This window comes from Marmota flaviventris, chromosome 10 (assembly GCF_047511675.1).
Source record: "Marmota flaviventris isolate mMarFla1 chromosome 10, mMarFla1.hap1, whole genome shotgun sequence".
Taxonomy (NCBI): domain Eukaryota; kingdom Metazoa; phylum Chordata; class Mammalia; order Rodentia; family Sciuridae; genus Marmota; species Marmota flaviventris.
In genome coordinates, this window is record NC_092507.1 from 99,216,817 (window position 1) to 99,242,681 (window position 25,865).

Genomic DNA, 25,865 nt, shown 5'->3' on the forward strand with positions numbered 1-25,865 from the left:
TAGGCACCGCTGCGCGCCAACTCCTTCCGTCAAAGTACCACCTCCTCTCTCTACCGAGACTATTGCCTAGGTCTGAAGGTCCCTGGCTGCAGAGGTGGACGAGGAAAGGTTGATAACCTGAGGGAGCAAGTAGAGCGGGTTTTAGGAGACCAAGTTCAACCCTTCCCCCAACTATTGGGCGTATGCAGAAAAGAGGATGAGCCTTTCTCCCTTCGATGCTGGGGGAGGGTGAAGGGGAGGAGGTGGTAGGGTTAGCAATGCTCAGTGATTTGTCCTGTATTTAGGGGGAAAAAAATCAAAAGAGAGGGCACGAAGCAGTCATTTTAGAAAGAGTCCATCAAATACCATGTGAATCCATCTGGTTAACCAATATTCTTAAGATAATAGATGAGGAAATAGGCTTTTTCATGAATGTAGCCACCCTAATGTACATTATCATCACCAAATTGACTTTCCAGCTCAGGTAGAGGACATTTCTTTCGTGACTGGGAAGACAGACAGACTGAGCAAGAGTCCAGAGTGTTCTGCAGTCCTGTTGAATTAGGGCTTGGAATTTCAATGACTTTACTTAGTATTTAACAATACACAGTTCTATGATTTCTTAACAATATACAATTCCTTATTTAACAATATACAATTCTAAATCTCTCTACCCTTGGGTATAGAACGTAGAATGCACACAAAGACGAGGTAAGGAGCTTGGACTCAATAGAATGAAAGTTATCACCAATCAAATAATAATAATTCCTTTCCTGGCTTGAGAGGAGAAAATAACTGAGAGGAGAAACACTAACCTCAGCAATCACTCCTAGTCTTTCAGAGCAGGACATTTTCCATTTATAGTAATGCTTACCTTCTGAGATAAAGCCAGAAATAGTCTAAGCATTTCTGAACTTTATTTCTAGGACAAAGCCCATACATCTGAGCCTGGGGATATCCAAATGCTATTATTAAGAACTCATAATAAGCCCCAAACTCCTTAATTAGGATTAAATGGGATGATTTGGGGAAAATGCTTTAACAGTGTTTAGGTCATTAAACAATAACCAGTGTTGTCGTTTTAATGTAATGGGAATATTTTAAAATAATTTAAAACCATAGGGCCCTGCACACATGATTGTATTGTTCTAGTCACCAAAACAAAAGCTCTTGTAGCTCCATAAGGGAACAGTCCTTAGAGCTTTGGGCTTAGTAAGCCATTTACTTTGCATATGTAATTTCATCTAAGTAATAAATGTTATGATTTGGACGTGGAATGTCCCCCAAAGGCTCATTGAAGACTCAGTCCTCAATACAACAGTGTTGGGGGATTGAGTCTTGGAAAATGATTGTATCATGAGGTCTCTGACTTTATCAGTGGATTAATTCATCAATGGAATAATACACTGATGCTTGAGTAGCTGATAGTATTATTGACAGATGGTAGATTCTCAGGTAGGATGTGGCGCCTAGTTGGAAGAAGCAGGTCACTAGGGGTATGTCCTGGAAATGTATTTCTTGCCCCCAGTGACCCCTTCCTCACTCTTTATGCTTCCTGGCTGCCATGAGGTCAGCAGCTTTCCTTCACCTTCAGACCCAGAGCAATAAAACCAGCCAACCATGAACTAATATGTGAGCCAAAATATATCTTTCCTCCTCTTAAGTTATCTTTCTCAGGTGTCTTGTCCCAAGGATGGAAAGCTAACACACTGCATATTCTCACCTCAAAACCAAAACTGTAAAACAGTTCAGAGTAAAGCTCTACCTGCATTTTTTGCCTGCCTCTAGGTATGTGAGCTTTAAAATCATAAGAAATAAAGCAACAATCTTTGGAATTTATACTGATCAATAGAAAGGCAAGGAGTTTCTGGACTGTCCTGATTAATGGACAGACTGCTTGCCAGGACATGCCCCTTCTATCTATACCCAGTCTTGTTCCAAATAGCACCAAGGACTTGAAAGTCCATAAAATTGCAAATTAAGACATTAATCAAGGTCTCCAATGAAACAAAGTACCCTTAGAAAGCAAACCCTAAATAATACTCTATATTATTTTCTGTTCCTTAATAGGACTTTGCATCTGACTGATATCCAAACTTTAATGACAATATGTAAATAACTTCGTTTATAATGAAAAGCCAATTTACTATTGAAGGGTATATTTGTGATAAGTAAAAAATCAATATATTGAGAAAACATATATCTAGGCTTCCAACAACAGGCATATTAATATTCCTACTCAACAATCAGAAAATTTGAAGGTAGTACTTTATACACCTAGAGAAATTACTTTAAAACTGTTATCTTAAGGTGGCTAATAAGCTATTATATTAGAATTAGTCCTTACATGTTCATTGGTGTTATAATATAATCAAAACTAAAGTCATTGGTGTATAGATAACAAATTTGAAAATAAAAATTTAAGAATAAAATTTAGAAGAAAAATTGTGATAATAAATTCAGCACTTCGTAGACATTATCGATATGATTGTGGTTAAGATTTTGTGGTTAACACTGGGGAGGCAAGCAAAATTGGAGGATAGGAATTAAACATTTTCTTTTGATTGTGTATACTGTGTATCATTTGCATTTGGGGCAATAAATAGTTATTCAGGTCTTATGCTTTCTTTTAAATTTAGAAAAGATTCTAAAGTTAAAATTCTAAGGATGATGCCAATTTAACACACTAACATTAGGTTCAAAGTGATAAAACTTGAACCTAAAATAATAATTTTTATAATATGTGTAATACACATGTATTATATGGACAACTTATATAAACAAAGGTTCTAAGTTAGTGATTATTTATAGAGTGGAATTGTGATTTTTTTAATATTCATATTCTATAATTTTTCACAATAAGTACATGTTGCTTTTGGGATAAGAAAGAAATATTTGTACTAAGAAAAAGTTAGGATAAACACATCTGGTATATTCATACAATGCCATACTAACCAGAAATTAAAAAGAGTGAACTCTGATTCACGCAACATGAATGAATCTCAAAAACATGGTAAGTGAAATAAGACATAAACAAATGAGTATATCAAGTATGATTCCATTTATTCAACATTTAAAAACAGGAAAAACACAGCAATAGGGGCTGGGGTTGTGGCTCAGCAATAGAACGCTTGCCTAGCACATGTGAGGTGCAAGGTTCGATCTTCAGCACCACATAAAAATAAATAAATAAAATAAAGGTATTGTGTCCAACTACAGCTAAATATATATATATATATATATTAAAACACACACACACACACACACACATCTATAGGGAGGAAAGTCAGGAAATAGCTTCCAGGTAAGAAATTAATTGATTTGCAGAGGGGCACAAAGGAATTTTCTGGGGTGAAGAAGATTTTCTTCATCTCATTTTTTATGATAGTTATATGGGGATGTACAATTATCAAAGCTTATTGAACTAAGAACTTAGATTTGTAGATTTTATATATTTTGGTATATTTTGATTAAAAGGATTAAAAAGTAATAAATAAATTTAAAATATGTATTATCCAAATACTTTTAATCTGAGGGGTTTCTTTAGAAGAATGTTACCACCACTTCAATAAAAGAATCAATCTGAAAATTGGAAAGATAACTGAGTGCAGTGTTGCACGCCTGTAATCCCTGCGGCTCGGGAGGCTGAGGCAGGAGGATTTCGAGTTCAAAGCCAGCCTCAGCAAAAGGGAGGTGCTAAGAAACTCAGTGCGACCCTGTCTCTAACTAAAATACAAAATAGCGCTGAGGATGTGGCTCAGAGTTCAATTCCCGGTACCAAAAAAAAAAGGAAAGGTAATATATAGCCCAGAAGAAAATCTGTTAAGAGGCCAAACTGCAAAGTAAAAACTCAGTAGTTCCTATGCATATGAACTTTGAAAAATACAATTTTATACACATTTGCACATCATATATTTATCATCAAATCAAGGAATGGTGACAGGACTTTCGTGATAATTTAATATAGGATGATTATTTCTAAAATTTATTGAAGACATAATAAAGGAAAATTTTACTGAGAATAGGTTTCATATCATGAATTACTGATTTTTTAGCAGTTAGGTCTCAAAATGTATTGATAAATATATTCACAAGCACTTCACTAACTCTGTGAACTAGGTGAAGTCATTTATATCTGGTCTTTAATTTCCTAATCTACATTACAAAAATGTTGACTTTAAGTAGCAGTTTTCAAACTTTGGCATGCATCAGAATAAACTGAAGAGTTTGTTAAAACACAGACTGCTAGAACCTACCCCTAGAGCTTCTGATTCAGTAAATAAGTCTGGGGTGGGACCCAAGTATTTGCATTCTTGACAAATTCCCAGATCTTGCTGATGCTGCTGTCTGGAAATCACACTTTGAAAACCACTGACCTAGAACTATCCTAAGCTGTGTTCAGAAAAATCTCAATCAAAAGATCAAAAGTGCTGAAGACAAATGGGAAAAACTATTAAATTAAAAACTTGACAAGATCTTTGTTGAATTTAGAGAATTGTATCCACATCTGAAACAAGATTCTGAAGTATTACTGTGCTATGGGTCTTCTGTACCATCTCTTTTGATCTCTAGATTTTGGGGTCTGAGAAGTATCTCTTAAAACCATAGTCACTTCTGTACTCACTGTGTGGTAACAGAATTAAAGTGTTTCCAAGACCTGATTCTGGGCTGGGAGGGAGTTTCCAAGAGAACCAAAGATGGAAGATCCCTATTTCCCAAACCAGGCGTATTAGGTTTCATTGCCCTAGTTATGACATTGGAAATTACCAACAATTACCAAAACTGCCCCCGCCAAAGTGATTCTAACATAAAAGCTGAGGCAAACAAGGGAAATGTAAGAATGTCAAAGTAAAGCCAGTTAGGCTTTGTGGTAACACTACAAGATTTCCTGTGCTAGCAGAAAATCTTTAAGAAGTCAGATACAGTCATGCTTTGCATCAATTAATAGAGCATTTGGTAATACAGTTTAAAACCAAGAGATTTCCAGGATATCAACAGATTGTAGCAAGAAGGTTTTCAGCAAAATCCATCTTAAAATAATAAACATTAGAGTTTTTAAAGTTAAGTTATTAAATATCCATAGCTTATTAAGTAAATTTTTAACTATGTGTTAAATCTGTCAATCTGCAAGAATTTATGCAAAATCAAATGTATTTTGTCTTCGGCAAGTTTGAATGTAGTTATAAAAGTGCATGTTATAATTAGTATGATTGGTAAACTAAACAGTATTGACTTAAATTCAGTGAGAGTGCAAAAAAACAGTGGAGATTAGGATGATCTGATATAGTTGAAGGGGACAGAAGAGGCACTAAAAGTGGAAGATAAGGAAAGGACTCCAGCGCCCCCAACTCCACCCCAAATCATTAAAAGACTTGGAAGCTGGGATAAACAGAATTTTTTAGTGTCCAGGTTTATTGCTACATGCACCTAAGCTACAATTGTTCATTAAAAGAATATATATCAAGGGCCAACTATAAGCCAAATACTACAGTATCAAGAACCTTGGTAAGTGGAATCTGATTACAGTATTTGACAAAGACAAAAGAATCTGTATTTAAATGTCGTAGTCTGGAGCAGAGAATGGCATGACAAAAACTATATTAGGAAGACTAACCAGGTAATACGATGGACTGTAGTTTCAAGGAGACATTATATGATGGTAACAGGAAAATGTGCCAAAAAGCCATTGTAGTTACTCATCTGTGGGGTGTTATGGTTTAGATATGAAGTGTCCCTCAAAAGGTCATGTGTGAGACAATGCAAGAAAGTTTAGAGGTGAATGATTTGAGTTATGAGAGCCTTAACCTAATCAGTGCATTAATTCATTTGAATGAACTAACTGTAGGTAGGTAGGTAGGTGGGTATGGTCGGTAGGGTGAGGAAATAGGTCCCCAGGGGCATGCTTTTGGGGTTATATTTTGTTCCTGGTGAATGGAGCTCTTTGCTTCCTTGTTGCCAGGTCCTGAACTGCTTTCCTTCACCATGCCCGTCTGCTTTGCTGTTCTGCCTTGAGCCCAGAGCAATAGAACTGGTTGCCTATGAACTGAGAACTCTGAAACTGTGAGTCACAAATAAACTTTTCCCTCCTCTACATTTTTTTTTTTTTTTTTGCGGAGAGGGGTGGATTCCTAGAATTGAACTCAGGGGCACTCAGCCACTGAGCCACACCCAGCCCTATTTTGTACTTTACTTAGTAATAGGGTCTCACTGAGTTGCTAAGCAAAACGCCATTGCTGAGGCTGGCTTTGAACTTTGAGATACTCCTGCCTCAGCCTCCCAAGCCGCTGGGATTACAGGCAGGTCTTTTGATCACAGTGATAGAACAGCTGACTAATGAATGTTTTCTGATATGTGGAAACTAATCCAAAATAGGGAAGGCATTTTTTTTTAAAAAAAGAAAGAATATAGAGTAGACAAAGGGGAATGAAGGGAAGGAGAAAAGGATGGGATAGGGAAAGACAGTGGAAAAAATCTGACCTAGCATTCCTTTGTATATGAATATACCACAGTGAATCTCACCATCAGGTACATCCATAAGACACTATTTATTTAAAAAAAAAACTAAGTAAAAAATGGAAAGATCAATAGAAAAGAAGGAAGGGAACAGGGGGTTGGAGGAAGGGCAGGGTGGGGGCAGTACTGGGAACTGAATTAGAACAAATTATTTTCCAGGCTTTATAATTAGGTCAAAGTGAATTCTAAAAGAACCAATAAAACAAAATAAAAGATGACTAAAACATGATGAAATGAGATCAGATGTAGAAACAGAAAGAAAATGTTAAATATGAAAACCTTCTTGAAGGAATGAATGACAACATTTGATGATGATGTGTGTATATATACATGTATACATATACACACAACACTCAGTGATGATATGTGTGTATACATATACATACATATATATATACACACACAGGATAAAAAGAAAGATTAAAGGTGAAAATAAGGTTTAGGGTCCAGAAGACTAGTAAAAGAATGGCTTACACTAACCCATTTGAAAGTAGATATTGAAATTTTTATTTGGGGACATGCTAATTTTTTAGGTAACTGAGAAAATGAAATAGAAGACTATGTGTAGTTCTCTCAAAATCCAAGCACAAGTGAAAAAAAGGAAAGTTTCAAAAATGAGAGAAATTTTGAACGTTTTTAAAAGCGAAAGAGAAATTTGCAGGATAAATGAGGTCAGGCATAATATTTCCTGATATGACTGAGTGCTAATCAGGTAGATCTATAAATCAGGTGAAAATGAAAATTTCAAAGTTATTATCTTTAACTCCACAGAATCCATCCCTATCAAGCCAAATGCTAGATTCTTAATTCTTTTTCTGAATATCTCTAGCATGTGTCTTGCTTCACATTTTCACTATAATTTCCACTTTGGGTTCTTAAAACCTAACATCAGTACAATAATCATGCAGCCTTAGATTATCTCTAATCGTTCTGCATATTATTTTTAGACATCTGCAGTAAAATTGCATCATTGTCTGCTATCTATCTGATGAAGTCTAAAACCTTTAGTCTAGTAATTGTTCTGTTTTCTGTTAGTATATTAAAAGACCTGAGGCTAGCTAACTTTATAAGATAAAGTGGTTTATCTGGCTGAATTTTAGAGGCTGAAAGGCCAAGATTGGATGGTTCCATTGGTTTGGCCTTTGCCAATGGGATAACAGATGGTCTTATGATAAGCAAAAAAGCACATGGAAAAAGAGGAAGCCAAACAGTGATTCAGGAATTAGGCTTACTCTTTTTCTTTTTCTTTTTTTTAAACTAAGGATTGAGTTACATCCCCAGCCCTTTTGTTGTTGTTGTTGTTATTTTTTAAGATAGGGTCTTACTAAGTTGCTGAGGCTGGCCTTGAACTTGTGATCCCCTGCCTCAGGCTTATGAGTTACTAGGATTACCAGTGTGCACCACTGGACCCAGCTGGGCTCACTTTTATTACAACTTGTTCTCATGAGAACTCAGAGGTCCCATGAAAGCTCCTTTAATCCTTCTGAGGGAAGATTCTGCTATAACCTAATAACTTCCCCTCCTCTTAACATTCCCACCACCTCTCAGCACTGTTCACTAGGGTCTAAGCTCCCACACACAAACCCAGGAAATATCTCAAAATTACAATAGGGGATATTCTCAGAGTTTCTCTAAACCATAATACCTGACATTTCGTTATATCTACCGAAAGACCCTAATCTACTCCCCTTCTAGCTTCATCTCATATTTCTTCCCTAACTAAATAGTGATAAGGTAAATTTTTGTTACCTGTATATTCCTACTTCCCTTTTTTTTCTAATCTGAAGCAGCCCCTAGATGCAGTTTACCCAGGAATTCTTTCAGAGCAAAGAGCAAAGGCTGTTTGAAGTCAAATTGTTTTTATAGCTTTATACACTTCTAAACTCATGGAGATGATTTGAGTCTGGTGTTCCAATGGTGAAAAAGAGAGAAATGTTCAACAAAAGAGGAGAGAGGGTGATATCTCACCCAGATTGAAAAGAGAGTAGAGGTCAAAGAATAACAAGAACCCACCTCCATTCAATATCAGCGCCCAGAGGTGAAGGCAGTGGGATAACTTAGAGAGGCTAGATAAGGAATTCTGTCTCCAGAAAAGATTCCAGTATCACAAGCTGTTGGGTTGGCAGAACCAAGCTTGCTGGGTAGGGGTACTTCAGTGATGGACTGATGGTCAGAGTAGTCTGCTTGATGCTTTGGCATCTGATAAAAACAAGGTACTTTCAACCTTTATATTACTGAGAGTAGGGAGGGAAGGAAATTCCAAATGGGTGGAATTGAATTTCCCACCAGTCTGATTAAGATAGGTATTTAGGGTAGTATTAAATTGATTTTTAAAAAGTAATGTGATATTTCTTGCACACCTGAATTTGTGAATTAAGAGTTATACTCCATTACAAACTTTTTGCAGGTGTTCATTGGTGCTCATGTCATCTCATCCCTTACCATCTTTTTTCCAGTGGCTTCCAATTTATACCTTTATTCTAGAATTCTCTCTTAATACTAGGGTTCTACTCTCAAATAGTCAACTACCTATTTAATATTTGCTTATTTGTGTCAAAGATATCTCAAAATTACCATAGGAGGAGCTGGGGTTGTGACTCAATGGTAGAGCGCTTGACTAGCATGTGTGAGGCCCTGGGTTTGATTCTCAGCACTGCATATAAATAAATGAACAAAATAAAGGTCCATCAATGTCTAGAAAAAATTTAAAAATAAAAAAAATTACCATAGGAAAGACTGAGCTCTACACAATAGTCCACCCTTATCCACATTTTGCTACTCCAGTTTCAGTTACCTACAATCAAATGTAGTCGGGAAAATATAAAATGGAAAATGCCAGAAATAAACAAGTTGTAAACCAAAGTTCATTCTGAGTAGTGTGATAAAATCTCATGTTGTCCCATTTGTCCCACCTGGATTGTGATTCAACCCTTTATCTAGTGTTTTAATAGAGTATGCTACCCTCTCATTAGTCTTGGACCTCCCAACTTCCAATACTTTGAGAAATAAATTTCTGTTAATTATAAGCTACCAATAAGCCACCTAGCAGTTACATGGATGAAGACACTACTTCTGGAGTGCTTAGAATGGTAGCTGCTTAAATCTGAATCAACAATCACTGAAAAATAAATAAATAAATAAATAAACCCTTTTTCTTTGGTATCTACTTTATTAAAACCTGTTCATTCCTTACAGAACAGAATCTTCACTGCCTATCCCATGATGACTTTTTCCTTTCTCTGCTACCTGTATTTTTAAATCAATGACTTTCTTAGATTGTAATCTCTTGAAGACAGAGACTAAACCTTATACATCTTTATGTTTCTTTTCCTTCAACTAACAGTACCTGGAGCATTATAAGTGCTCAATAAATGTGTTTTTCTCCACATTTTTGTTAGTGCATTATAATTGTACATAATGGTGGGATCTGTTGTTACTTTCACACTTGCACACAATTAACAATATAATTTGGCATATCACTCCCCAGCACTGCCTCCCCTCTCTTTACTGCTCTCCTTTTGTTTTTCATGAGATCTCCACCTCCCATCTTTTTCTTTTTCCTCTTGAGTTTCCACATCTGAGAGAAAACATTTGACACTTGACCTTCAGATTTTGACTTATTTTGCTTAACATAATGGTCTTTAAATCATCTATTTTTCTGCAAATAACATAATTTCATTTTTCTTTATAGCCAAATAAAACTCCATTGTCTATATATACCACATTTTTTTAATCCATTCATCCATTGATGGACACCTAGGCTGGTTCCACAGTTTGGCTTTTATGAACTATGCTGCTATAAACTTTTAATTCTTTAAGATAAATATTGAGGAATAGTATAGCTGGGTCATATAGTAATTCCATGCTTAGCCTTTTGAGGAACCTCCATACTGATTTCCATAGTCGTCGTACTAATTTACAATTCTACCAACAGAGTAAAAGTGTTCCTTTTTCTCTATGTCCTCTCCAGCATTTATTATTGTTTGTATTCTTTATAGCTGCCATTTTGATTGGTGTGAGATGAAATCTCAGTGTAGATTTGCTTTGCAGTTCCCTAAGTGCTAATGATGTTGAACATTAGCAATGTTGGCCATTTGTATTTCTTCTTTGTTTAACTTTTTTGCATTTTATATTTATTAATTGGGTTATTTCATTTTTTTGGTGTATGTATTCTACATATTAATCCTCTGTCAGAAGAGTAGCTAGCAAAGATGTTCTCCCATCCTGTAGGTTCTCTCTTAACTTTCCTAATTGTTGCATTTACTTTGGAGAAGCTTTTTAATTTGATGCCATCCCATCTGTTAACTCATGACATTATTTCCTGAGCTCTAAGGGTCCTGTTGAGAAAGTCATTGCCTGGACCTCTATACTGAAATTTTGACCCTATGTTTTCTTCCAGAGTTGCATAGTTTCCATTCTGATTCCTAGGTTTTGATCCATTTTGAGTTGATTCAATAAATATTCTTAATAAAACTGTAAAGAAGGCCCCTCATTTTCTATCTCTTTTGCCACGCCAAAGGACCAAAGCTATAATTACTTTAGCTGGTAAGTCCTGCTTCTTCTGAGACTTGTTACTCAGGAAAGTTATGTCCAGGAGATAGCAATATTGAGTGAGAATTTATAAATGAGTCTCCAGCTCCAATATTCATCATCTTAAGAAGAAGATACTGAAAAACTACTCTATTTCATTAAATGAAGTTATCTGGAGCTGCCAGAGCTACTAATCCCTGCAAAATTTTTAGTTTCTGTCTTGAGCATTTAGAGCACATTCTTGCCTTAACCTCCACATCAAATCTATCCACTGTAACACTGGAATGTTTGCTATTTTAGGAAATATGCCTCATTGCTTGCAGTGCTATTTACATTAGGTTCCAAACAAGGCTAAATGCCATGGCTTTAGTGCCTGCTGATTAGTGTGCATGGCAAGGTCCTGCTGGATTAATGTGTGCCCCTCCCTAATGATATTACCCTGTCATTTTAAAATCAATCACAGTGAAATTACATGTTAATAAATTTTGCTTATCTCAGACTAGAGAAAAAATGTAGACGGGGAAAAAAAAGACACAAAGCAAGAATTCCTACAAACCTTTCTTTGCAAACCCATAATTTCCCCTGCTTTCACACTTCCTATTTCCAGTTTCATTTCAAAGCTTTGAGATGAAGCTGCCACCATTTTGTAAAGAGGAATAAATCAACAACTGAAACAACCACTAACTTTCCCCTGCAACTTTGTGGATAAAGTCACAGAGAAAGACTCTATTAGCTTTCCTGACTCCCTGGGGGAAAAGATGTGGACAAGTAGCTGCAACATAACAGCTAAATCAAAAAGCTTCAGAGCACTGTAATCATGACATGTTATTGACTTGAATGGACATTGAAAAGGACAGGAAGAACTGGAAGCAAACCTGGAGTGAGGTCAACCTTTGGCATGTCAAACTCATGGCATTTTGGGGGGTTGTTTATACAAAGTTACATAAATTCGTATATTTTGCAAACACACTCCCACTAAAAACAGATACTGTAAAATGTTTTGGTAGAATGGGTAATGGCAAACATGGAAAGAGTAAAAGCAATTCAAATAATCTATATTGAAAGTATCTGTCTTGTTTGAAGGAATGAAGGCTCTGAGGTGAAACTTCTATTCTTAGAGATTATACCCAATCCACATTTTTGTACTGGGATTACATGACACATATTCATCCATAGGAGATGGGGTAAATGAGTGTTCTTTGCTTGGAATATTTAAACCTAGAAGTGCAAAATCTGTGAGCTCTCTTTCCATCTCAGGCTCAACTGTGGTATTCTAGATTGTGAGGAGTAAGGAGAGATGAGGGGAGGGAATTCAGTCCTCAGGACTAAAACTCTTTTGTCCTCCAGCATCAGTCAGATTCCAGAATGGTTTTCTTGGAGAGGAGGAGATTCTTTACCCTCTGGGGAGCCAGCCTAGATGCTTAGAAATTAAATGCCTTCCACCTCCTAAGGGCATGGCCCCTGTGGTGAGAAGAGGCACAGCAGACTAAAGTTCAGGTATAATGCAGCAGAGTTAAGACACTCCCACTGTTAACAAAGATAATAACCACAGTACAAACATCAGCTGTCATAAACAGCAGGGACCATTAAACATTACCGTATACAGAGAGATAAAATGCTTTATAATCTTTTACAACATTCTTTATACCTATCTAATGCACAGAATGGACTTGATGTAGCAGTTAATGGCCACATCAAACCACAATTTTTCACTCAAGAGGTGATATCAACTATCTGCTCTCCAAGTAATTCTTAGTTGCAACCATCAGGTTTGCTTTTCTAAAATGCAAATCATATGCTTTTATTCCCTCTGCTTAATTTTTTTAAAAAAATCTCCCTTTCTTACAATATGAACTGATTACCTTGACATTTATATAACTTCACAGTTGTACATTTCATCACTGTCCAGACTTATCAAATGTTTGGTAATACCAATTATTCTTAATTCAATTCCTTAAATATGTTCCATACCACTGTATGTGGAGTCCTCCCTGCCTAGAATGACCTTCCCCCTATTTTCTGCCTGGTGTATTCAGCCTTTAAGACCCAGCTCAAGTGTGAGTCCCTATCTGAATTCCAAAGGTAGAGTTAATCCCTTATATCAGTGGGTCCACTATGCACTATGCATATACTTCTATATTTATTTATCATACTGCTGCATGCCAATAATTCATTGGACTATGAGCCCTTTGAAAGCTAGAACAAATGTACTATCTCCTAGAGTGCATTTTGGAAATTCATTGAGGGAGTGTGCTTGGTTTTATTCTCAGAAAAATGGGTATCAAGGTTGCTACATAACTCACAATGGGCAGGACAAAGGATTCTCCCAAATTCAAAATGATTTTCAAGACTTCCACTGGGCACTGATGGAGGTAATAAAATAACTGATAATCATCTGAATCTAGAATTAAATTCTGATGTATATGTACATATGTGTATATATACACACATATGAACATAATGAACACAATGAATTTCCCATGAATTAAACTACTATATAAATTAAGGAAAGATTGGCTTTTGTTTGGAAATTTTCCACTTGTTATTTTTGGCAAAGACACTTGCTGGTTTTGAATGCCAAGATAATATACCTGATAGTATACCTGCCAAGATAATATACACTTGAATTTGAAGCTCTTGACATTCATGGTGACTTTCTATACAGATATAAGCACTTGACTGTTTTTGTCTTTTCATATAGTTTTGAATCAGAACTTGCATATGAAAATAAACATTTCCTATTATAAATTATTCTCTTTTTATGGCTCTTTTATGTCTAATCACACTTGTTTTCAGTTAATTTGAGTTAATACATAAAATATTTAGAGAAGCACCTGGCACATAGGAAATGCTGTTGTGCTGATATTATTACTACAGAAGAGTCGTTGGATATTAATGCATAAATATTTAAACTACTCATGGAATATGTATTTAAGAAATCCTATCAATTTGCTTCTAGATTTTTGTATTACAGCAATCTGAACCATTTGATTATGACTAAATGTTTCCAAGATGTTATAGAAAGTACTTTAATATTTCTCTTTGTCTAACAAGTGAGTATAATAATCATTTTGACCAATTTTCCCTGAACCATTTATACTTGCGGTCCTCCTGAGCAATGGTAACACAAACTAGCACCTTTGAGTTAAGTCTTTGCCTATAACACAGTTTTTTATGTGGGTGACTAACAGGTCCAGAGGGATAATTGTAATCATTAATCTCCTAACAAATAATTGCTATATTTATTAATTTTATCTATGCCTCTTACAGGACAGAGATAGTTAAAATGTGAATGAAGTTTTGAATATGTGATTTATTGAATATATCTTTTTATCTGCTACGTAGTTTTAGAAAAGTCATCCTATCTTTCAGATTGATAATATGGATGATGTAGTTACCATGTTCTGAGCAATATGCAAGACACTTTATATATATTATCTCCAATACTTATAAATGGCTAAACACTAGGGTTTTTAATCCCTATTTTATAGAAGAGGAAATTGTGTTTGAAGGGGTTGTTTAACTTGTCCAAGGGCATACATCTAAAACTGGTAATGCTAGGATTCAAATTCCAAATCCTAAGTTCATTCTTTCATATTATTCTGCTGCCCTAGTTAAAAAGACTTCACACTAAATCAGCTACAGAAAAAGCAAGATTCCTTCTCTGAACTTGCACTTGTCTCCTTTCATAAGTCAATTTGAACCACTAGAGTATGGCTGAAATTCACAAGATATTATAAAAATCAAAATTTTATTCTGGCTAGGCCACAGAGGGTAAAATAGAATCACAGTGACCAAAACTTTTCCTTGGATTCTAAACACAAGTTGGGAAAAGGAAGTTTTCACAAGATTATCTATATGCTTCCTAAAAGGCTGCTTTATCTGTCCAGGTCACTCTGGGCTGTCTCAGAAACAATAATATAAAATAATCCTGACTGTTTTTTCCCCATAAGTCACAGAATCAAAGGGAGAAATTAGGAAGTGAGCTGTGGGACACGTTCTGTCCTCCACACCTAGGAGGACCTACTCAAAGACCCCTGTGATAGAGCCTCCCAACTTGGGTGTTCAGCACAGTGTGCCCCAAGATAGCCCACCACTGTGCAGAAATGCCAGCCCCCTCATCTCTCAGGATAGTAGATGGATCCTAAAATGGCCATGGCCAGTCCCCTCCAACCATAAGCAGCCTCAGTCACTGTTATGGTTTAGATATGAGGTTTCCCCCAAAAGCTCATGTGTGAGGCAATGCAAGAAAGTTTAGAGGTGCAATTATTGGGTTATGAAAACCTTAACCTAATCAGTGCACTAATCCACTGATATGGATTAACTAAGCTATAAATGTAAGCAGGTTGGGTATGGCTAGAAGAGGTAAGTCACTGGGGGCAGTGCCTTTGGGGTTTATATTTCTGTCCCTGGTGAGCAAAGCTGTCTCTGCCTCCTGGTACCATGCCCTGAGCTGCTTTCCTTCTCCACACTCTTCTACCTTAATATTCTGCCTCACCCTGGGCCCAGAACTATAGAGTCAGCCATCTATATATGAACTGAGCTCTCTGAAACCATTTCCTCTTCTACATTGTTCTTGTCAGGCCTTTTGGTCATAATTACAAACAAACTGGCTAACACAGTCACTTATTTCAGTATACCATAGATGTATGACAATTTCCTATGCAAATAAGTTTTCTACGAAAAAGGGAAACACTGTCTTAGAGAATTAACAGCACAAAGTGATCATGTTTCTCAATGTACAAAGTGTTGCATAATCACAATAACAATACATTCTATAAATAACAAGCAACATTTTAAAAGTATATCAATTTTGTACAATTTAGGTGACTTAATGCCTTTCTTTTTTCTGCAAAATTATGCAACATTATCGTCTGTATATTAATCCTTGATATAAGCATTCTTTAAAATATAATATAGATAATTTAGTCTCTTAGAAATTATATTTCTGTTCTTTAAATCTGTTATGAAAACTGATACAATCTCTCATTAGCATCACAAATAATGAACTACATATACCCACTTAAGTGCTTGCCAATGATGATGAAAATAAGTATACATACATAAATATATCAGTATTTATTGATAAATATAAAATGAGCAATGAGAGTGATCTGATTTTGGAATTTATACATAACAATTATTTCTTTCAAAACACTCATGTTAGGGAATATATACTTTTTTCTAGTGATTCTGGAATTATAATAAAATGTTTGCATTATAAATTTAAGAGATTATCTGGGCTAATCTTCCTATTTTACACATATGAAAGCAGAGAAGTGATCTAGTCATAGTCATACAGCTAGTAATGAGGAGAGAAATTCAATTCTCATTCCTAGTCAAGTTTTTTCTAATGAAAATGTGTTATGAAATCTTTTCAAGAGTTCCTTAAGAAACTTCAAGTATTTCAACATGTATCTTACAAAAAGCCTATGAATTTTAATTTTTATTCATAGAGGTCAAATGACATACACACACATCACTTCTTGAATTTATTAACCAAATCTTCCCAACCCAAATGGGTCTGTAGTCTAAAAAGTTCACAAGTATGGCCAGAACAATAACTTCTTTTGTCCTCACTGTGGCCTACACACCCAGACTAGTCACCTCCTAGTGAGAAGCTTCATCTATTTACACCTATACCTTGCTAATGTTACCATTTGTTGTATGTACCAAGACATGGAAAAGGCTGGGAAGCACTGGCTTAAACTAATTCTTACCACTGTTCTTTATCCTGACTCCAACCTTTGTATATGTGAATCAATATGTTAAATCACACATTTTGTTTTATCATTGTAAGAATACCTGGGAATTGTTATGTTACTTGAGCTCCAATATATTCTAAGGTTTATTTAGAAAGTTATTTTTGGTAAATTAAATGTCAAGTGGAGAAGGGAGTTCCCTCTGGGCTAACTTCCAAGAGCAATGATATAGATAAAGATACAGTTATTTTCACCATAGCAAGTGTGATCTCTTCATTATTAAAACCACATTCAATGTTCTATCTATATAGTTATAAATCACTCAGCATGGTTGGCAAAAATCCAAGCTGGTCCCTATAATTTCCACTTTTATGTAATCCCCATCACTTGAATATTGGAAAGACTTGTAATTTGCTTCTAATCAATAGAGCATGGCAAAGGTAAAGTTCACTACACAATTATACTATTATGTAGCAAAAGTGAGATTTTTTCAGATGTTGACTTTAAGTTAACAAAAAAGGGACAGCACACTGGTGGGCATGACCTAATCAGGTGAACCTTAAAAGAGGATCTAGCTATTAGAGAAGCAATAGTCTTTTCTCCAGTGCTGGCTGTGAAGAAACAAGATCCTACTTCTACAACCATACAGAGATAAATTGTGCCAGTAACCTGAGGGAGCTTAGAGACAGATCTTTCCCTTGTTTCACCTCCAGATAAAGAAAATCCCATCCACACCTCCATTTCAGAGTTATTGGACCCTGAACTGAGAACCCAATTAAGCCATGTCTAGACTTCTGACTCACATAAACTGAGATAACACATACGTGTGGTTTTAAACTGCTAAGTCTGGGGATGGAGTTGTGGCTCAGTGGTAAAATACTTGCCTAGCACATGTAAGGCACTGGGTTTGATCCTCAGCACGACATAAAATAAATAAATGAAATAAATAAAGGTATTGTGTCCATCTACAACTAAATTAAAAAAAAAAAACTGCTAAGTCTGTAGCAATTTGTTACACAGAAATAGATAATAAAGGTAAAGCTCATGAGAGCATGAAGCAAGTGCCCTGGGACATACAGCCCAAGCCCTACCTGCACTTCCATGCTAGTGGGCTCTTCCAGCAGATGTAGAAGTTGCTGTTTCTCCTGAGAGAGTTGTTCTACAAGCCTCTCTTGGGCAGCCAGGCTCTGACTCAGTTCTTCGATTCTCCTGCAGCAAAGAGAAGAAAGATCCAATCTCTTGCTTACCACCATTGGACCACTTTGTTGATTTACTATTCATACTTGGCCTCGTGACTGGTAAGAAGTGAGTTTTTTTAATGGATGCTGTTGAAAACTCAACCCTGAAAAGAAAATCTTGGGTTGTGGGACCAGAAAGTCTTGGAAATGGTGAAGGTTCTGCCACTCCACCATCAGTCCTAACAGGGAACAGTGTGGCTATTGAACATTCTGATGGCCCGGAGAATAGGCAAAGTCAAGCAAAGAGCACCAAAGGCACATACTTGTCCCTCTGGTCCAGGGCCTCAGTGTACTGGTCGGGCTTGACCTGGTCTCCCTGTACATCTTCCCTGTCCTTAGTGACTCCCTTCAGTTTTTCTGAGAGCTCCAGGTTACACTCTTTCTCTGCTTCCATCAGAGCTGCCATGCGTGCAGCTTCATTCTTTGCTAGCCTGGATTCCTGAAAAAAGAATGAAAACAGGTTAAGACTTTAGGGGCTGGCCGATTGTCAGACCCACACCAGAACCCAGGCCTGGGCCCAGGACTGCCTGCTGACCAGCAGACCCACACCAGTGCCCAGGCTTACCCCACCTCCATCGGGGACACTGCATCCATCGCCATAGCCCTCCCCACATAGTAACCTCTACCTGGGGACAACTGTTTCATCTCCAAACAGGCAGCCCATCCTTTCAGCCCATCCATCTCGGGACACCCTCACTGTTATCTTGAGTTATCTCTGCCATTGCCACCACCACCTTTAGTTGCAATAGCATTTATCATGGGACATGGGCAAGGGTCTAGAAGCCCAACACCAAGGTGAGGTATAGGTAATCTTCAGGGACACTACAAGATTATAGGATAGAAACTATAAAACCTCAGATCCACACTGCAAGAAAGGAAGACACATAGACAAAATGAAAAAAACAAGGGACGAAAGTGCCCCAAACAAACCAAGATACTACAATAATATAATCCATTGACAGCACAGTTGATGAAATGTCAGAGAAGGAGTTCAGAATGTACATAATTAAAATGATCTATGAATTAAAGAATGACCTAAGTGAGCAAATACAGGCAAAAATTGATAATTCCAACAAAGAGATAAGGGAGCAAATATAGGTAGCAAAATATTACTTCAAGAAAGAGATAAAGATTCTAAAAAATAAACAAACAAACAAAAAACCAATCAGCTGGGCGTGGTGGCGCATGCCTGTAATCCCAGTGGCTCAGGAGGCTGAAGCAGGAGGATTGAGAGTTCAAAGCCAGCCTCAGCAAAAGTGAGGCACTAAGAAACTCAGTGAGAACCTGTCTCTAAATGATATACAAAACAGGGAATGTGGCTTAGTGGTCAAGTGCCCCTGAGTTCAATCCCCAATCCCCACCCCAAAAAATAATCAGAAATCCTTGAAATGAAAGAAACTATGATAGTAGGAGCAAATGTGACTCCATTTTGTTTTATGACTTCATCTTGTAAAACAACCATGCCAAGTAGAAGAGTCATGACTGGAGCAAGAAGTTCTTTTCCTTTTGCTATAGAAACCTTTACGAACACGGAACTACCTAATGGGGCATTGTTTCTGTAACTAGGGTAACAGGGCTCTGTTTCTGTAAGTGGGGTGACTGGGCTAACTGATTGGTTAGGCTTCCCTCCGCTTGACTGCACTGTCCCGCTTCTGTAACCTGCCTTGCTTGCATTGGCTAGACACCCCAGAACATCCCTTTTGCGGTTTTCAGGCTTATAAGGAGTGCCCTTGCAATTGTTCGGGGCTGATTAGGGGAACAGCTTTATGTTCTGGTCAGCCACCACCGGTGTGCTTCCATAAAGGCTTGATTCTATTATACATGAGTGGTCTGAGAGTCAGTTCTTGAAACCCTGGGACGAAGCTTTAACTATAACAAAACAATAAACCAAATAAAAAATCTAATAGAAAGTATCACCAACAGACTAGATCATTTGGAAGACAGAATGTCAGATAATGAAGACAAAATATATAATCTTGAAAATAAAATACATTCTGGCCACACAGTGAAAGAAGAAACCATGAACAGAAGATCCAAGAAATATGGGATAACATCAAAAGGCCAAATCTAAGATTTATTGGGGTAGAGGAAGGCACAGAGATTCAAACCAAAAGAATGCACAATCTCTTTAATTAAATAATATCAGAAAACTTCCCAAACTTGAAGAATGAATTGGAAAACCAAATGCAAAAGGCTTACAGGACACCAAATGTATAAAATTACAACCGATCTACACCAAGGCACATTATAATGAAAATGCCTAGCATACAGAATAAGGATAGAATCTTAAAGACCACAAGAGAGGGGAATCAGATCACATATAGGGGGAGAACAATTTGGATCTCAGCAGATTTTTCAATCCAGACCCTCAAAGTCAAGGGATCCTGGAACAACATATACCAAGCTCTAAAAGAAAATGGATGCCAACCAAGAATCTTATATCCAGCAAAATTAAGCTTCAGATATGATGACAAAATTAATGCCTTTCATGATAGACACAAATTAAAAGAATTTATAGCGAGAAAGCCTGCACTACAGAGCACTCTTAGCAAAATATTCTAAGAGGAGGAAATGAAGAACAACAAGGAAAATCAGCAAAGAGAGGAACTATACTAAAGGAAAGGCCAATCAAAGGAGAAACAAAGTCAAGTTAAAAAACCAAAAATAAACCAAAATGACCAGGAATACAAATCATGTCTCAATAATAACCCTGAATGTAAATGGCCCAAACTCATCAATTGAAAGCCACAATTGATGTTATCCCATAATTCTATGATTTTTTAAAAAAAAGACCTTCAAGAGACTCATCTCACAGGAAAAGTCATCCATAGACTTAATGTGAAAGGGTGGAAAAAAAATACCACTCTCATGAACTATGTAGACAAGCAGGGGTTTCTTTTTTTTTTTTTTTATTGGTTGTTCAAAACATTACAAAGCTCTTGACATATCATATTTCATACATTAGATTCAAGTGGGTTATGAACTCCCATTTTTACCCCAAATACAGATTGCAGAATCACATCGGTACAAGCAGGGGTTTCCATCCTCATATCAAAGCTGGTGAAAAGGGATAAAGAAGGACATTTCATACTGCTTAAGGGATTCATACATCAACAAGACATAACAATCATAAATATCTATGCCCCAAAAAATGGGGCAGCTACATATATCAAACAAATCCTTCTCAACTACAATAATCAAATAGACCACAATACAATAATACTGGGTGACTTAATAAACCTCTCTAACCACTGGATAGATCTTCCAAACAAAACTAAACAAAGAAACTATTGAACTCAATAATACAATCAATAAGTTAACAGACATATATATATATATGACTATTCCATCCATCATAGAGGGAATACACTTTCTTCTCAGCAGCACATGGATCCTTCTCCAAAATAGACCATATGTTATGCCACAAAGCAAGTCTTAGCAAATACAAAAACACAGAGATACTACCCTGCATTCTATCTGACCATGATGGAATGAAATTAGAAATCAATGAAATTATTGATTGAACAGAAATCAAATATGAATAGAAATCAAAATTAAAAACAGAAGCTATCCAACACCCAGAGACTAAACAATATACTATTGAATGACATATGGATAACAGAAGACATCAGGAAGGAGATAAAAAAATCTTAGAGGTGAATGAGAACTGTGATACAACTTGTCAAAATCTATAGGACACTATGAAGGCAGTGCTAAAAGGAAAGTTCATTGCATGGAGTTTATTCATTAAAAGAAGAGAAAGTCAACAAATAAACGAACTGACATTACAGCTCAAAGTCCTAGAAAAAAGAGGAACAAACCAACATCCAAAGTAGTAGAAGACAGGAAATAACTAAAATCAAGGCAGAAATCAATGAAATTGAAACAAAGGAAACAATCCAAAACATTGACAAAACAAAAAGCTGGTTCTTTGAAAAAATAAATAAAATTGACAAACCCTTAGCCACCCAAATGAAAAGAAGGAGAGAGAAAACTCAAATTATAAAAATTCACGATGAAAAAGAAACTATCACGACAGACACTATTGAAATACAGAAGACAATTAGAAACTATTTTGAAAAGTTATACTCTAATAAAACAGAAAACCTCAAATACACCAACAAATTTCTAGAGCCATATGATCAACCCAAACTGAGTTGAAGGGAAATATAAAATCAATTTCAAGCAAGGAAATAGAAGACACCATGAAAAGCCTACCAACCAAGAAAAGCCCGAGACCAGATGGATTCACAGCTAAATTCTACAAGACCTACAAAGAAGAATTAATACCAATATCCTCAAATTATTCCTTGAAATAGAAAAGGAGGAAAGCTTCCAAACTCATTCTATGAAGCTAGTATCATCCTGATACCAAAACCAGGCAGAGACACATCAAGGAAAGACAATTTTAGACCATTATCTCTGATAAACATTGATGCAAAAATTCTCAAAAAAATTCTGACAAACTGCATACAAAAACATATTAAAAAATAGTGCACCATGATCAAGTAGGGTTCATTCCAGGGATGCAAGGTTGGTTCAACATAAGGAAATCAATAAATATAATTCATAACATCAGTAGGCTTAAAGAATCATGTGATTATATCAATTGATGCAGACAAAGCATTTGACAAAATACAGCACTCTTTCATATTCAAAACACTAAAAAAACTAGAGATAGTAGGCACATACCTCAACATTGTAAAAGCTATCTATGCTAAACCCAAGGCCAACATCATTCTAAATGGAGTAAAATTGGAAGCATTTCCTCTAAAAACTGGAACAAGACAGGGATATCCTCTTTCACCACTTCTATTCAACAAAGTTCTTGAAACTCTAGTCAGGGCAATTGGACAGATGAAAGAAGTTAAAGGGATACAAATAGGAAAAGAAGAACTCAAAGTATCATTATTTGCTGATGACATGATTTTATACTTAGAGGATCAAAAAAACTTTATCAGAAAAATTTTAGAATTAATAAATGAATTCAGCAAAGTAGCAGGATATAAAATCAATACCCATAAATCAAATGCATTCCTATACATCAGTGATGAATCCTCTAAAAAAGAAATTAGGAAAACTATCCCATTAACAATAGCGTCAAAAAAAAAAAAAACTTGGGAATCAACAAAAGAGGTGAAAGACCTCTACAGTGAAAACTACAAAACACTAAAGAAAGAAATTGAAGAACACCTTAGAAGATGGAAAGATCTCCCATGCTCTTGGATAGGTAAAATTAATATTGTCAAAATGGCCATTCTACCCAAAGCATTATACAGATTTAATGTGATTCCAATTAAATCCCAATGTCATTCCTTACATAAATAGAAAAGGCAATCATGAAATTCATTTGGAAAAATAAGAGACCCAAAATAGCCAAAGCAATCCTTAGCAAGAATCCTTAGTAAAGCAGGAAGCATCACAATACCTGACCTTAAACTATACTACAAAGCTATAGTAACAAAAATGGCATGGTATTGGCACCAAAATAGATATGTAGACCAAGGGTACAGAACAGAAGACATAGAGACAAACCCACATAAATACATTTACTCATACTAGACAAAGGAGCCAAAAATATACATTGGAAAATGAATGCTGAGGATAAGCCTCTTCAACAAATGGTGTGGGGAGAACTGGAAATCCATATGCAGCAAAATGAAATTAAACCTCTATCTCTCTCCATGCACAAAACTCAACTCAAAGTGGATCAAGGACCCAAGAAGAGACTCTGCACCTATTAGGAGGAAAAAACAGGTCCAAATCTTCATCACATCAGATTAGGCTCTGACTTCCTTAATAAGACTCCTAAAGCACAAGAAATAAAATCAAGAATTAATAAATGGGATGGATTCAAACTAAAAAGCTTCTTCTTGGCAAAAGAAACAATCAATGAGGTAAAGAAAGAGCCTACATTTTGGGAGTAAAATTTTTGCCACACACACGTCAGATAGAATACTAATCTCCAGGATATATAAAGAACTCAAAAAACTTAACACACACACAAAAAAAACCTAATCAATAAATGGGCTAAGGAGCGAAGAGACACTTCTCAGAAGAAAATATACAATCGATCAACAAATATATGAGAAAATGTTCAACATCTCCAGTAATTACAGAAATAAAAATGAAAACTACTCTAAGATTTCATCTCATGTCAATCAGAATGGCAGTTATCAAGAATACAAACGACAATAAGTGTTGGCGAGGTTGTGGGGGAAAAGGCACACTCATACATTGCTGGTGGGACTACAAATTGGTGCAACCACTCTGGAAAGCAGTATGGAGATTCCTTAGAAAATTGGGAGTGAAACCATCATTTGACCCAGCTATCCCACTCCACAGTCTATACCCAAAGGACTTAAAATCTGCATACTATAGTAACGCAGCCACATTAATGTTTATAGTAGCTCAATTCATAATAGCTAAACTGTGGAAACAACCTAAATGCCCTTCAATAGATGAATGGATAAAGAAACTGTGATATATATATACACACAGTGGAATACTACTCATCATTAAAAGAGAATAAAATTGTGGTATTTGCATGTAAATGGATGGAGTTGGAGAATATCATGCTAAGCGAAGCTAGCCAATCCCCAAAATTCAAAGGCCAAATGTTCTCCCTGATAAGTGAATGCTGATCCATCATGGGGGTGGGCATGGGGAAAATGGAGTAACCTTGATGGGGCAACGGGGAGGGAGAGGACGGGAGGGCATATGAGGGCAGGAAACATGGTAGAATGTGATGGATATTATTACTCAAGGTACATGTATGACTTCTCATATGGTGCAACACTACATCGTGCACAGAGAAATGAAAATTTGTGCTGCAATTGTGTACAATGAATCAAAATTAATTCTGCTGTCATATATACCTAATTAAAATAAATAAATTTTTAAAAATAATGAAAACAGAGGTTGCCAAGTCCCACCTAGGTGAGGAGCTCTATGACACGTAGAGAGGTGAAAAATAAAAGCCAGAAAACAGGACAGCAGAAGAGATTCAAAGAGGGCCCCTCGCCATGGGCCTTGGAGACTCCTGCTCACCTCCTGCAGCAGTTGGATCTTATTCTCTAAGAGCTCATAAACATGCTCTGTCTCCTGCTGTCGCTCCTCAAACTGGCGCCTGAGCTCAGCTTCATTCTGGCTGTTGAGATTCTCCACGTCAGCCCTAGAAACATGGAGCATTAGCCAGTGAAAGCCAGACCCTTAATTTCACCAGAGAACTCACTGAGGTTGTTCCAGCAATCCAGAGTCACACCGAGGAAAAGAAAAAGAAGCATCTTTTTTTTTTTTTTTTCCTGCAATTATCTATGGAACTGCTCTGTCCAACTTTCTCAGGCAATCTCTCAGGAATTCTAACTTTTTGTTGCTTGACAAGCATGCTATGCCTGGATTCCTAGAGACTTCAAAAAGCTGTAACTTCAGGAGAAGGAAACTTGTTTCAGAAGGCAGCTAGTCAGCACCCATGTCACTACCATCTGTCCCTGAACTTTCCCATTTAGACTGCTTTTTCTAGATGGCTTTGCTAATTTCTTGCCCTTCCAGTTGTTTAAACTTAAAGTGTTCCTTCTGTTCAGAATACTGGGACAGGGTATCAACCTAGACCACCACAGAAATGTCCTCTGCATTTATAGCTGGGAATGCACAGTAGACTGTCCTTAATGTGGGCTACCTATGCAGATTTCTATCCAGTTTTCCATGGTCTCTCACAGAGAGCAGATACTTAATCTATGGGAGCTCAGCATTTTGGCTGAGCTTTGCTTCTCTGATAGCCCAAGGAATTAATATCCAAGCTCTAACATGAAGCGGGTAAGGTATCACCAGTTTATTTATAGCCAACAACAGCTGTCTTTGGATATCTGAGCATTAGAATTTTTCAGGGTGGTACCAGGTGCTG

The 25,865-nt window shown here is 36.5% G+C and overlaps 1 protein-coding gene across 2 annotated transcripts in view; it reads right to left on the reverse strand.

Moving 5' to 3' along the window:
- Pde4dip (phosphodiesterase 4D interacting protein) overlaps positions 1 to 25,865 on the reverse strand; it is a 217,112-nt gene that overhangs the window by 77,101 nt on the left and 114,146 nt on the right. For both annotated transcript variants that reach the window (XM_071618121.1, XM_071618119.1), the window contains exons 6-8: positions 25,013 to 25,136; positions 18,226 to 18,401; positions 17,816 to 17,933 (exon numbers count right to left, since the gene is read on the reverse strand). In XM_071618121.1, the coding sequence (XP_071474222.1) occupies positions 17,816 to 17,933; positions 18,226 to 18,401; positions 25,013 to 25,136 (418 nt within the window). The remainder of the gene's footprint in view (positions 1 to 17,815; positions 17,934 to 18,225; positions 18,402 to 25,012; positions 25,137 to 25,865) is intronic.